This window comes from Epinephelus lanceolatus, chromosome 12, assembly GCF_041903045.1.
Source record: "Epinephelus lanceolatus isolate andai-2023 chromosome 12, ASM4190304v1, whole genome shotgun sequence".
Taxonomy (NCBI): domain Eukaryota; kingdom Metazoa; phylum Chordata; class Actinopteri; order Perciformes; family Serranidae; genus Epinephelus; species Epinephelus lanceolatus.
Window position 1 is genome coordinate 42,329,558 of NC_135745.1, and position 14,010 is coordinate 42,343,567.

At 40.3% G+C, this 14,010-nt stretch overlaps 1 protein-coding gene across 1 annotated transcript; it reads left to right on the top strand.

Annotated features, from left to right (window-relative positions):
- Nucleotides 1-1,614: 1,614 nt before the first annotated feature.
- On the top strand, nt 1,615-11,756 carry LOC117271713 (stonustoxin subunit alpha-like). Its single transcript, XM_033650063.2, has 3 exons — nt 1,615-1,848; nt 4,800-4,900; nt 8,174-11,756. The coding sequence occupies exons 2-3, from the start codon at nt 4,813-4,815 to the stop codon at nt 9,886-9,888; spliced, it is 1,803 nt and encodes a 600-aa protein (XP_033505954.2). The 5' UTR covers nt 1,615-1,848; nt 4,800-4,812; the 3' UTR covers nt 9,889-11,756.
- The last annotated feature ends 2,254 nt before the right edge of the window (nt 11,757-14,010 follow it).

The following is a 14,010-nucleotide window of genomic DNA, read 5'->3' on the forward strand; positions in this document are numbered from 1 at the left end:
ACCAGGGGTGAATGGGTGTGAAGTCGTCTGGGGAGGGATCCCAAGACTGCATTGCAGGTGGGTGATAAGTAGTGTCGTAAGCCACCCCCTCTGTTTAACGATGGTCGTTCTAGCTTGACGTAGATGGCTTCTTTCACTCCTCTTTCAAACCATCTTTCCTCCCTGGCTTTTTCAGTCTTGGGATCCCTCCCCAGACGACTTCACACCCATTCACCCCTGGTCCCACCTGACCCTAACGACTCACATGGTGGCCAGGTGGGTCAGTGACTCACAGTGTGACCCTACAACTAAGTATTGACAGTCTATTAGAGAACTGACCCCGTCACATCTACATGACTAAATGTCAATGAGCTGCTGCCACGTGATTGGCTGATTAGCTATTTGCATTAACAAGCAGTTGAACAGGTGTACCTAATAATGTGGCTGGTGAGTGTATATGACATTATGTGAAAGAACCTTGAGCTTTACAGCAAGAAAACAATGAATGAATAAATAAATAAATGAATCAATTAATAATTCGTTTTCATGTGTTAGCCACTTTGGTGCCCTAGGCGGGATTAGGGTCCCCCCCACCTCTAGTTTAACTTTTTTTTATTTGAAAGGAGATTATCTATTCTAGCTTAAATATGTCGTGTAGACAAGTTGAATAAATATTGATAGTTGCATTATACTTTGATTATATTTTGAGTTAGGCCATATTTCCTCTGTAAACTGTATTTGTCATCAAATATATTTTATTGTGCTACTTTTACCATAATAATAGAAGTATGTAAAACAGATTTTAATAATAGATACTGTTGGTATTCTTGAGGAAAGGGCGCCAGTCGGGGCTGCAAATTTTATTTTATTTATTCTATTTTATTTTATTTTTTTGAGGGCTTGCAGCTGTGCCCCCGCCAGCGTGTGGCGCCCTAGGGGACCGCCTATATGGCCTATGCCAAGAGCCGGCCCTGGATCATTCAGGTGGATGGGTCCAACAAACACCAACTTTCACCCTGGAGAGCAGTGTCCACGTCCTGTTAGCCAAACCCTGTTCTTTTTTTCCTAAACCCAACGATGTTTGTTAGTTTTTGGAGGAAAAAAACATGTCAACATGTCAAGTCACATTGTTGTTATGACGTATGTTTATCTTGAAAGAACCAGGCAACGCAAACAACGCACCCGAGCTACTTTTCACGTCGTATCTGGACGCGCAAAGTCCATGACCAAACGCTGATATGTGACGAGGTTGCCGTTAGGATGTGTTGCTCCGGTATGTCATCAACCATCATCTAACAGCATAATACATAAATATCATCCAGACATAAACACAAACATTATCAGGCAAAAAAAGCCCATAAACTTCCCACAAACAATGCATCAGGAGATATCCCACAACACAAAGTAAAGTACAAGACACAAAACATAAATCCAATCAGACAAAAGCTACATCTGCATGGATCAGTGCCAAACACTCACAGACCCCACGCCCTAATGAGATACTCAGAGGGTGTAGAAACATCATCAGTATAAACATGAGTGTGTAAAATGCAGCAATTTGCTTTTACTTTCAGTTTTGCAGGTTGGCATTTCGGGGAAATGGGCTGACTTGTGTGAAGCCATTAATACTTTCAGTCCCTGTGTATGGAGAACAAGATTCACTTCATCCATCCATCCACCTCCGAATTGATTAATATGATTTATTCATTTATTGAGGTATGACTCAGCACAAAATGAAGCCACACCACAGTGCATGTGTGTGTGTGGGTGTGTGTCTGTGTGTGTGTGTGCACAGTGCATATAAAAGGAGCTACAGAGTCAGTTGAAGCAGCACTCCTCCTCCCCTCCTGATCAGAGACAAACTAAACGGTAAGTTGCTGAACACACTGAGCTGTTACTCTGTTTATGTGATGCTGAAGGGTATCGGTGCCTGAACATGACTGCATGATTTTATTTTAGTTTTACAATGATTCATATTTTTGTAGACTATCTCAGACAAGCTTAAGGATTTTTCAAGAAAGCAACAAAGGCAAAGAAGTTCAGGTGTGGATGAATCGTTCGGCTCGTATCACATTTTTGATGTTAACAAAGCAGGATAAAATCTTGGGTTTTCTTGTTTTACATGAAGTGGTTAAACACAGGTAAAAAAGAAACAGACCACAATTTTGCTCTCCTCACCACTTCTGATGTTTCTGGCTGAGCACATGCACTTCTATGTATCGATGAGGCAAATGAGCTGCACATAAAGAAAATCTATAACTCTGAAAGGGCGTGAAGCAATTCAACTGATAATATTGTTTTACTTGATTTAGGTGGGAAAAGTGTGCAATATTCACATTAGTGTGAAATGATACAGGCTAGTTCAAGGATGGAGGAGCATGATTATGCAACATGTTCATATCTCAGGTCCTCACATGGCACCGCTTCGTCAGTGGACTTTCACGTCTACCTATCACAGACAAGGTATCCTCCTGTGTCTGCTGTTGATGCTCCAGGATGCTGCAACCAACGCAGCAACGGCAAAAAAAAAAGTTTGTAGTTAGGGTAAGGCAACAAAAATATGTGGTAACAACGCAGCAATGTCAACAAAAGTACTTGGTTAGGTTTAGGAAACAAAAGTATGTGGCAACCAATGCAGCTATGGCAAAAAAACATTTGTAGTTCGAGTAAGGCAACAAAAATATGTGCCAACCAATGCAGCAATGTCAACAAAAGTACATGGTTAGGTTTAGGCAACGAAAGTATGTTGTAACCAACACAGCAACGACAAAAAAAAGTTTGTAGTTAAGGTAGGGCAACAAAAAATACGTGGCAACCAATGCAGTAATGTCAACAAAAGTACATGGTTAGGTTTAGGCAACGAAATTATGTTGTAACCAACGCAGCAAAGACAAAAAAAAAAAAAAAGTTCATAGTTAGGGTAAGGCAACAAAAATATGTGGTTACCGACGCAGCAGTGTCAACAAAAGTGCATGGTTCAATTTAGGCAACAAAAGTAGCCTATGTGGCAACCAATGCAGCAATGTCAACAAAACTACATGGTTAGGTTTAGGCAACAAAAGTATGTTGTAACCAACGCAACAACGACAAAAAAAGGTTTGTAGTTAAGGTAAGGCAACAAAAATACGTGGCAACCAATGCAGCAATGTCAACAAAAGTACATGGTTAGGTTTATGCAACAAACGTATGTGATAACCAATGCAGCAATATAAAAAAAAAAATGTCGTAGTTATGGTTAGGCAACAAAAGTATGTGGCAACCAACGGCAGATGTGAACAAAGTACATGGTTAGGTTTAGGCAAGCATATGGCAACCACTGAAAATAACATCATGGTTTGGCACTTCATTCACACGGGAAATAAACAGCGGGCTCCTGGGTGAAAGTCCAGGTTTGTTGGACTCATCCAACACCTCTCCCACCCTCCCTATAGGGACTTTCCAACTCCTTATATAACAACATCACTGGCAACCTTTCAAAGTGACACAATCTGGCGGCGTACAATATTGCTATGAGAGGTTTCATCTTTCCATGTCATGAACTGACACCACCTGTCTGTGTATTATTCTGCACCGACAGGTACTGTTGGCGGAGCATATCATAACACTGCAGAAGGTTCCATCTCGGTGTACCATACCACCACGAAAGGTGGCTTCTGACTTCACTGTCTGATGCCAAATCAGTGACAAAGCTACAGTATTTGATGAATTCAGAATGAGAATGGGCGGTACAATGATGAGCGCAGTACATCCTAGCATAAAATCATACATTAGGACTACTAAACATGAAAAGAACAAAACAGTGATAATAGTTGTGTTTATTTCTTTTGATTTTATTTACAATCCAATTAATATTTTTAGTACATCAGAGGCACTACTTCCAATGGTTCCATGTTGTTTAGTAAGAAAAAAATGTAATTAAGTGTGAAAAACACCTCAACCATACTTTGGATTTTGACTTTTAACTTTGAGACTAATGCCCAGGTGTTTAGATTTAGAAACCCTTTTAATATTTAATAATTGTAAATGCTTGCACAACTTTACAAGATGAAATTAACCAGTCCATTCTTTCTCCAAACTCGTCAAATACCGCTGCTTCGTTAGTGATCCCTGCTTTGGATGCCGACACACAGAAACACATTTTGCAGCGGTATGAAACACACCAGACAGTGACTTTTTCTAAGACTGTGGGCAACTACTGTAGTATAAAGAGCAAGAAAGTTCCTATTTGGCGGGCAGGAGTGGAGGTGGATGAGTCAAACAAACACCAGACTTTCACTCTGTTCTGTTTCACCTGCTGTTTGTTTACTGTGTGAAACAAAAGGTGAGTGGAGTTATTTTAATTATAATGTGGTGTGCTAGTATGTGTAGCATGCTACACTAGTAATGTATGTCACATGACATATGTCACGTGATGTGATGTTACACCAGTAAAAACTGTTCTCCTTCTAATCCAAACCATGATATTTTTCTCCAAACCTTATTACAGACTTTTGTAACCTCAGCTCAAGGAAATCTAAACACGAATTGTTTTACCCATGTTGTGAGTTTATTTTGAAACAGACTGTATGCATGTAACGAGCAGAAACTGTACATTTCCTGTGAAAACACAAGTGTGTTCTGAAAAGAAACAATGCACATAACAAGCACCAATTGAGATGCTGTCCCTGAACATCAAAAACTGATGCAAGAGGGTTCCTACTGCGTCATGTTCTGACGTTTATGTCAGCCAACGCATCAGCGGTATTTGACGTGTTGAGGTAAGAAAGGGTTGTAACAGGTTGGACAGAGGTAAACAGTGATGCTGTCATCTGTTTTATTAGTTTGTGCTGAGTGATGGACAAGACGATGGAGATGGCGGCCCTCGGCCGTCCTTTCAGCCTTGGGATGCTGTATGACTGCCGCCATGAAAAATTCATCCCTGGTAAGGACGCACCTGTTGAAATGAATGTGTCACAACTGGAGATTAACCAAAACTTCAGGGCTTAATATACTGACAAAGTGATTATCACTGACTTTGCAGCTGCAGTCTGAATTTGTTTAGCTCCGTATTTACTAAAACACCAGTTGAATGAATGAATCAATTTTATTTTCGTTACATCTTTAGGAACAAAGAATATTTCACACAGATTTTCTCACAGTCAATAACCGAATAAGGAAAAGGCTGAAGCCCATGGCTTATTTTTGCATATCAACCAAAGGATAACCCTGAATATCAGCAACACTAAAGAAAGGAAATACATTAATAAATACATAATCTGAATTATAATCCTTCATTACTGTACACTTTAATCATTTTACATTTTAATGCTTTTTTGAAACTCAACAGAGAGCGACACAGTTTCAACTTAGCTCTGAGTCTATTCCACACTTTGACTCTCAAACCTGAAACACATCTGTATTTTACATTAATTCTCATTTTATATTTCATGAATAAACAGACCTCTTTGATGACAATTTCCTTCTCTTCATAAAACAATGAATACAGACAGGAGGGCTTTTATTTACAACTCAAAAAAAGTATTTTTAATGTTTTTAAATACACAATATCAAGGACCTTTAAGGTGTAGGAGCCTATAAACAGTTGATAACTGGCTTTATATTACTCTAAGAGCTCTTATCTCAAGTTAAAATACAGGGCAGAGATGTCTTTTATATGTATCACCTCAAATTTTAGCACAGTAAGACATATATGGCAATACATGTGAACAGTACAGTTTAGAAAGACATTTTTTATTCAACAGCTCCCTTGTTTTTATAAGGAACAGCAATAAATGTAGCAAAAAGTATGTTTAATATGCTCTACTTGTGGTTTCCAACAGAGTTTTTGATCTATAATCACTCCCCAACATTTTGCTTCATATGCTCTTTTAGTTTGGGGAATATTCCTCAAGAACTACTCAGTTAAAACATGGTATACCACAAGGATCAGTCTTGGGACCTGGTCTGTTTACCCTTTACTGTACTTGCAACCCCTGGGCAAGATAATACGTCATCACAACATCTCTTTCCATAGCTACACAGCTCTTTTAAACCCTCTGACACCCGTAAATTAGCATCTCGTCATAATTGCCTATATGATTCAAAAACCTGGATGTCCCAAACTTTTTAAATTTCATCTCTGAGACAGAAGTTCTCAACATTGGCCCTGAACATATCTCAAAACAAATTCAGCCACCTGTCAGCCCCCATACTCCCAACATCTTAAAATCTTGAGGTTATTCTGGACAGTAATTTGGTCCCTGGAGCAACAAGTAAAAAACATAGTCCAGTCTTGTTTTTACCAGCTGAGGAACATCTCCAAATGTAAGTCATTTCTGTCCTTCAGTAACACAGAGAAAATCATTCATGCTCTTATATCATCCCGCCTTGATTACTGTAACGCCTTGTCCACCCGCTTAAACAATCGATCTACACCGATCAGCCAAGACATTAAAACCACTGACAGGTGATGTTGATCATCTTGTTACAATGCAATGTTCTGTTGGGAAACCTTGGGCTCTGACATACACTTGCACGCTCCACACAACTAAACACCAGTGCAGTCCAGGTACCTCCCCGCATGGTCCGAAGAACTTGACAAAGAGCTCAAGGCATCGACCTGGCCTGCAAATTCCTTGGATCCTGATCTGATCAAACATCTGTAAGATGTGTTGGTACCCCACCTCACAACCCACAGGACTCAGTAGATCTGAAAGTAATGCCCTGATGCCAGACACCAAAGGACACCCTCCAGAGGTCCTGTGTCCATGCCTTGACCGGTCAGAGCCAAGGAGGACCCACCATGGATTGGGGGTACCTCTGGGGTACCAGCACATTCCTCAGATGTTTGATCAGATTGAGATCTGGGGTATTTGAAGGCCAAGTTAATGCCTTGAGCTCTTTGTCCTATTCCTGGGGTCATTCCTGAGCAGTTTTTGTGGTGTGGCATGGTGCATTGGGGACACTGCCATCGAGCAGTGCCATTGCCATGAGGGGGTTTACTTGGTCTGCAACAGTGTTTGGGTGGGTGGAGCGCATTAGGTAGCATCCACTTGAATGCCAGGACCCAAGGTTTCCCAGCAGAACATTGCATTGTAACAAGATGATCAATGTTATTCACTTCACCTGCCAGTGGTTTTAATGTTTTGGCTGATCGGTGTATACATCAGCTTCAAATCATTCAAAATTCAGCAGACCAAAACAAAATGATCCATACACATCACACTTATTTTGGCCTGCCTGCATTGGTTTCCTGTCTCTTCCAGAATCCATTTTAAAGCTCTTTTTATCACATACAAGGCTCTCAATAATCTGGCAGTCCACTGTTCCAGAGTGCGGGTTAAAGACAAAGGGTGATCGAGCCTTTTCAGTTCTTGCTCCTCGGCTTTGGAACAGCCTCACACTGAGCATCAGATCAGCTGACTCTGTTCACCTCTTTAAATCTCATCTGAGAACTTGTTTTGTTTTCATTTAGTGATAACTAAACAGCGAACAATTTTCACAACTCTCTACTGTTTCTAATAACTCTTTCATGTCCCTTCCTGAAATCAATAAACTTGTATTATCTGCAACTAACAAATTTCAACATATTAGATACTGTGCCGATATCATTTCAATAAAGTAAAAATAATGTAGGTAACATAACTGTGACCAAATCTGGTCACTTCTGGCTCCAAAAACCAACACAGTGATAGTCAAAGTGCCGAACTTGAGACTTCAAAATTGGAGTCCACAAACCAATGAATGACGTCACAGTATCTACATCCATTATTTTAACAGTCTATGAAACCCATCTGATGGAATAAAGAGCGATAAACTCCATGGTGCGTGGGTGGGAAAGGTGGTGAATGGGTCGAACGTGGACTTTCACTCAGGAGCCTGCTGTTTGTATCCATGTACTTGTTTTTCTGGATAATCTATAAACCTTTGAAAAGTTTTCACTGGAAATACTTCAGATCAAAGAGATCGGTCCAGTTCACAGTTTTCCAAATATGCATGAAGTCATGCATATTTATGTTTTATCAATATAGTTTAGTGGGGACAGGCTCAGCAACCCTGGAACACATAACAGGTAACTGAAAGAGGACTGGATATTCAAGAACAGTGTGATGCTTTCAATTTAAATGTAGTCTGGGCAGAGATTTTTCTATTCTGTGGTTTTTAAAAAACAATTTCCATTCCTTAATTCACAATTATTTCCTTCCTTTCTTTGCAGGCCTGACATTGTGGGACCATGACAATCTGGTAAAAGACATACGAGAAAGACCTCAACATTACAATACTTTTGACATTGTGGCATCAGAATCAATTGAGGGCAAATCTTTAGCTCTAAATGTTGAAGCATCCCTGAAGGTAGGTGTCTATAGTGGACTGGTAGAGGTTGCAGGATCGGCCAAATACCTGCGTGATAATAAGACATCCAAAAATCAAGCCAGAGTGACACTCAAATATGAAGTAACCACAAGGTTCCAGCAACTATCAATGGATCATCTTGGAAAAGGCAATTTGAAGTATCCAGATGTTTTTGATCAAGGAGAAGCAACACATGTGGTCACAGCTATTCTTTATGGGGCACAAGCCTTTTTTGTCTTTGACCGAGAGGTGTCCAGTGATGAAAATCTGGGAGACATTCAAGGCCACCTGAAGGTGATGGTCAAGAAGATTCCCAGTGTTCAGATAGATGCCGAAGGTTGCGTGAAAATGGAAGACAAAGATTTCAAAAAAGTTGAGGAATTCTCCTGCAAATTCCATGGAGACTTTTTACTTGAAAAAACTCCTTCAACCTTTCAGGATGCCATACAAGTCTACCAAAGTCTGCCAAAATTACTGGGACCCAATGGAGAAAATGCTGTACCAATGAAGGTCTGGCTGTTGCCACTGACCAGTTTAGATTCTTCTGCTGCTAAACTCGTGCGTGAGATAAGTGCTATGTCTGTAGAAGAAGTCCAGGCTGTCCTGGAGGAGTTCAGTGAGCTGGAAATGAGGTGCAATGATATACTGACAACCACAGCACAGCAGTTCTCACAGATTGGCAAAAAGATTAAAACCTTTAAAGAAGTGTGCTCTGGGTACAAGGTTGAATTTCAGCGAAAGCTGGCCAAGATACTTCCAGCAATCCGAGGAGGAGGAGAAGAAGAGGCTGAGCTCACAGAGATCCTGAAGGAGAGACATTCTTCTCCTTTCAACAACAAAGACCTGAACAAGTGGATGGACTGTAAAGAGAGAGAAATCTACACATTAATGTCTTTCACCAACATGATGAAAAACACCAAGATCGTCCCATCTCAAAATCACCTCTACAAAGAAAGTCTCAGTGCAGAGCATGCAGTGTGTTTTGTTTTCACCTCACTGGACTATGCCGAACCCTTCCTCTCAGCTTTATCAAAGCACTTGAGACAAACACCCAAACCAGAAGATACTAAAGATCCACATACTGATGATAAAGACGAGGAACAATGGTATGCCTCAAAAGAACTATCAGATGAAATGAGGCAGAAAGCAAAGCTCTTCAGTGACTTTGCAGAGGCCAACAAGGAGAACAAGAACATTAAGTTCTTGACATTTGGTTCAACAAATGAGACACAGAAAGGTTCAAGCATCTACCTTTATGAAGACGGCCATTGTGTCAATGATAACTTTGAGCCGCCTTCAAAGTCTGAAACAGTGACAGTCACTGAAACAAACCACAAGAGTGTGACACTGAAGATTTCTCCACCAAAGTTTGGAGCAGAGAACATCACCTCCTACTCTGTTGAGTACTGTGTCAGTGGAGGTGATGGATGGAAACAGAAGACGGCATCAGAAGCTGAAGAAGTCACAGTGAGTGATCTGAGTCCTAACACAGAGTACATGTTCAGGTGCAGAGCAGTGACCTCAGCAGGTGTTGGACCAGCCAATGAAGTCAGCATAAAGACCACCAGTCTCGCCTGAGTAAGGGTTTTTAATGTAAAGACAACTGGATACAACATCTTGGCAAGAACACACTTTTCATGAGTTTTACTGAAATACACAACAATTCTATACATCCTGATCATTATTTGACAAATATGTCATGAAACAAATAGAGTTAAACCATTAACATATTTACCTTAGCTGTTAGGAGTAGATGCTGTAGGGCAAACCAAAATCTGGGCTCAGCCTTAGAGATAGGGGGAGGAGTCAGACATCTGGAGGGAGCTCGGAGTAGAGCCGCTGCTCCTTCGCATCTAAAGGGGTCAGTTGAGGTGGCTCGGGCATCTGATCAGGATCCTCCTGGGTGCCTCCCACTGGAGGTGTTTCAGGTAAGTCCCACTGGTAGGAGGCCCCGGGGCAGACCCAGAACACACTGGAGGGATTATAGATCTCATCTGGCCTGGGAACATGTCGGAGTCCTCCAGGGGAGCTTGAACGTGTTGCTGGGGAGAGGGACGTCTGGGGTGCTTTGCTCAGCCTGCTGCCCCCGTGACCCGGCCTCAGATAAGTGGATGAAAATGAATGGATGGATCCTGAAAGAAGACAATGCATGTAACAGGCCCAGGACATCAGCAACCAGCGTACCCAGGGTACCTTGCACGTTGTTTGTGGATGCGGAAATTTCATGACCAAAATGTCAATAGGTGACGAGGTCATTGTGAGAATGTGTTGAATCTGAAGGTTAAATCTGCTAAATGCCAACTCATTTAGCTAAATGTGTTATATTTCCAATCTCCTGTCATGTTTAACTGACGCGTTTCAAAGGCGTCTTTGTGTTGTGAACATAACAGAGCACGATACCTAATAATAACAAGCAATATTTATGTGCTATCATTTTATTAGTACCTGCAAAAAGATCAGAGCTACTGACATATTGATGAATGCCGAAACACACTTAAATTTTCCTCTGCGAACAGTTTACACACAAATTCGTTCTGCTCATGTTTCATGAATGAGACCCACTTTGCTGTATTTGCTGTTGGAAATCAGAAGTGCATAAACATAATATGTAGGTCAACATCAATGATCGCTGTTACAATCCACAATTTTTCTTTTAGCCTTTCAAAAACTCAAAGTTTGATTCACATGTTGTATCTTGTTTATTGAACATGTGTAGAAAAAGAAATGTAAACTGTGGTGTTCGCTGCATCTCTTAAATCCTGAACTCATAGTGGGTTTGTTGGTTTGAGGTCTGCCCAAACTCTACTGTCAACTGAACTCAACAGACAACAGGATGGACTGGTGACGACCTTTTTAGCTGACGACACACAGCTGGGATTTTTCTTTTGATGGGCCTCAGCGAGGAGTTTCCCCTGCTTCCTGTCTTTGTGCTAAACAAGGCTAAACATGTCTGTTGATATCACGCTGAGAGCCAAACCTCAGTCCACCGACATGATGAGGACCCGCCTCGGTTCTGGGGACTGAACAAGCTTTACAATCTAGGGTTTATACTAAAAGCTAAAAATTCATGTCTATTATTTTTGAACAAATTGAAACTGCATGATCATTTTAGATTTGTTGTCATTAATCAGTTAAATAGTGTAGACAGCTGTGTGTATATGTAATCTCCTGTGTCTTGTAATTGTCTGAAACCTCTGTTATGTGTATTATATAATTTCTTCAGATGTGTTCACGTAGAAAATGTGTCTACCTAAAATGACATGTTGACTTTGGTTAGCTAAAGTAAATGTTGCTTTATGCTAAAGAGACACTTGAGCATCATTTTTGAAGAAATACCTTTGTTTTACCTGTTACGTGTGAATTTTTTTGCTATTGTTTCCACTCTTATAGACTGTACACAAATATGTTGTTGTTTATCTGAAATAAAATCCTTTAATGTAATCATTCTCTTTGACCCACTGCTTTTACTAGTCACATTCATATCTAATTATATCTCTTTATACATCCTTAAATTGATGTAAATGACCCCGACACAAAAGCTATTGATGTTACATTGAACTATATTTTATTATCCTCTGGCTCCTGAGGCTCCCACTGGAATATAGTGTCCACCTCTTTGTACTGAACCATTTGGTACAAGGCTTTCAGTTTGGTATGCATTATAAACCAAATGATAAGTTGAACATATGATTGGAAGTTCATTTTAAGATGAAAAAAAAAATCCTGTGGTTAATTTGTTTTTTTTGTTGCCAAATAAAAAACAAAAAAATAATTTTGGTATTAACTAATTCCTTTTTGCCATTTCTCATGTGGAACAGACATGGTGGAATGACAGGAAGTGAAGTGTGAAAAAGGCCAAAATAAATGTTTTTTTTTTCTTTTTTTAAAGGATTTGTTGCACAGTCAAAAGATCACGTCACTACAGATTACAGTATTAAGTAGGTCTTTTTTTTTGTAATTCAAGAGGGGTCACAATCCACCCAAAAACATCAAAAATAATTTGAAACACACATTAAAATTGACAGCGAATATAATATAGCCTATACTGTATAACAAAGGAGTAAATACAAAAAAATACAAAACAGTGGCAGGGCAAGACAAAACAAAAATCACAGCCCAGAGTGGTGAAGTTTATCTTATATACACAGTAGCCTGTGCTTTTATTTGCTTCACTCACTGAACTCAGCCATGTACATTTGGGACAGGCGTCTCTGTGGTACTTGCTCTCAATTCCTTTTACAGAAAACCATTTATCAGCAAATATGGAAAACACTATCAAATTGTTTATGTAAAACAGTATGTATATCACTTGTATAGAAATTAGGCGATAGTATAATGTATAAAAAAAATCACTTATTTGATCTGTCACAGAGACAGCAGATCAAAGACAAGAGAGAGATGCGTTATGAAAGTTATCTCACAGCACAGCAGTATTTTAGGAAAGGTTGCTATTGTTGGCAAAATTATTATATCACAGACACCTCCATTAATTTTCTATGTGAGTAATATTCAGCGAGCATAGAACAGCACTCCAAAACGGACAATTCAGATGCTTTCAGTGAGTTTGGGCCTTCAGTCGATTACAGTGACCTGGCTAACAACACGTTACAAAGGCCTCTAATACCGGAAACAAGCACGGGACATGTGTGCGCACCGTCTGCGCTTTGTTCGTATGTCACCTTTAGTCACCTTACCTGTGCAGTTTTATAAATGAGGCCCCAGGTGAGGGTTGGGATGTAGATGGACATCTAAACATCTTATCTTACTATATAATGATGAAAACTCTGTGTGTGTGTTCCACGTTTTTCTCCTCACTGACTTGGTCAATCCATGTGAAATTTGGCACAGTGGTAGAGGGTCATGGGAGGATGCCAATGAAGCAATATTACATCAATTGGCCAAAGGGGGGCGCTATAGCAACCCATTGAAATGTCAAACTTTGAATGGGCATATCTCATGCCCCGTATGTCGTAGAGACATGAAACTTTGCACAGAGATGCCTCTCCTCATGAGGAACACATTTGCCTCAAGAACCCTTAACTTCCGCTTATATAGATTTTCCGCCATTTTGAATTTTTTGAAAAACACTTCAAATGGATCTCTTCCTAGGAAGTTTGAGCGATCTGCATGAAACTGGGTGAACATAATCTAGGGACCAATATCTAAAGTTCCCTCTTGGCAAAAGTTGGAAAACTTACTAAAACTGAGCTTCTATAAGGCAATGAATATTGCGGAGGGCGTGGCTCATCACATAAAGGTGTATAACATCTCAAGGGTTTCACCCATCACCACGCAACTTTGTAGGCATATGACCACACATAATCTGAGGGGACCCCTCCATTATTGACCCCATCAAAGAAAATGGGGGCGCTAGAGAGCTCATTTCTTATCTAGGCCGAACCGCCATATGGATTTTTACTAAACTTGGTAGATATGTAGAACACGACGCCTCAAGGTGACTGGAGAAATTTAACTCTAATTGGCAACTGGGTGGCGCTATAACAACAGAAAAATGCTTCAAAATGGCTAAAATGCGACCGATCGCTGTGGCTCCCCCTGTGGACCAGTGTTGGGGGTTTTTTTCTACTTTTTGGTATGACTAAGTCATGGTATGGTATGCTGTACATAATCACGGAAACTGTCAGTGTGTCATTCTGTCAGTCAGTCATTCTGTCTGTCCCACGTTTTTCTACTCACTGA

Excerpts from the sequence above, each read along its gene's own strand:
- LOC117271713 (XM_033650063.2), top strand. The coding sequence starts at position 4,813 with ATGGACAAGACGATGGAGATGGCGGCCCTCGGCCGTCCTTTCAGCCTT. Across the intron at positions 4,901-8,173 it reads CCATGAAAAATTCATCCCTG|GCCTGACATTGTGGGACCAT; the intron begins GTAAGGACGCAC and ends CTTTCTTTGCAG.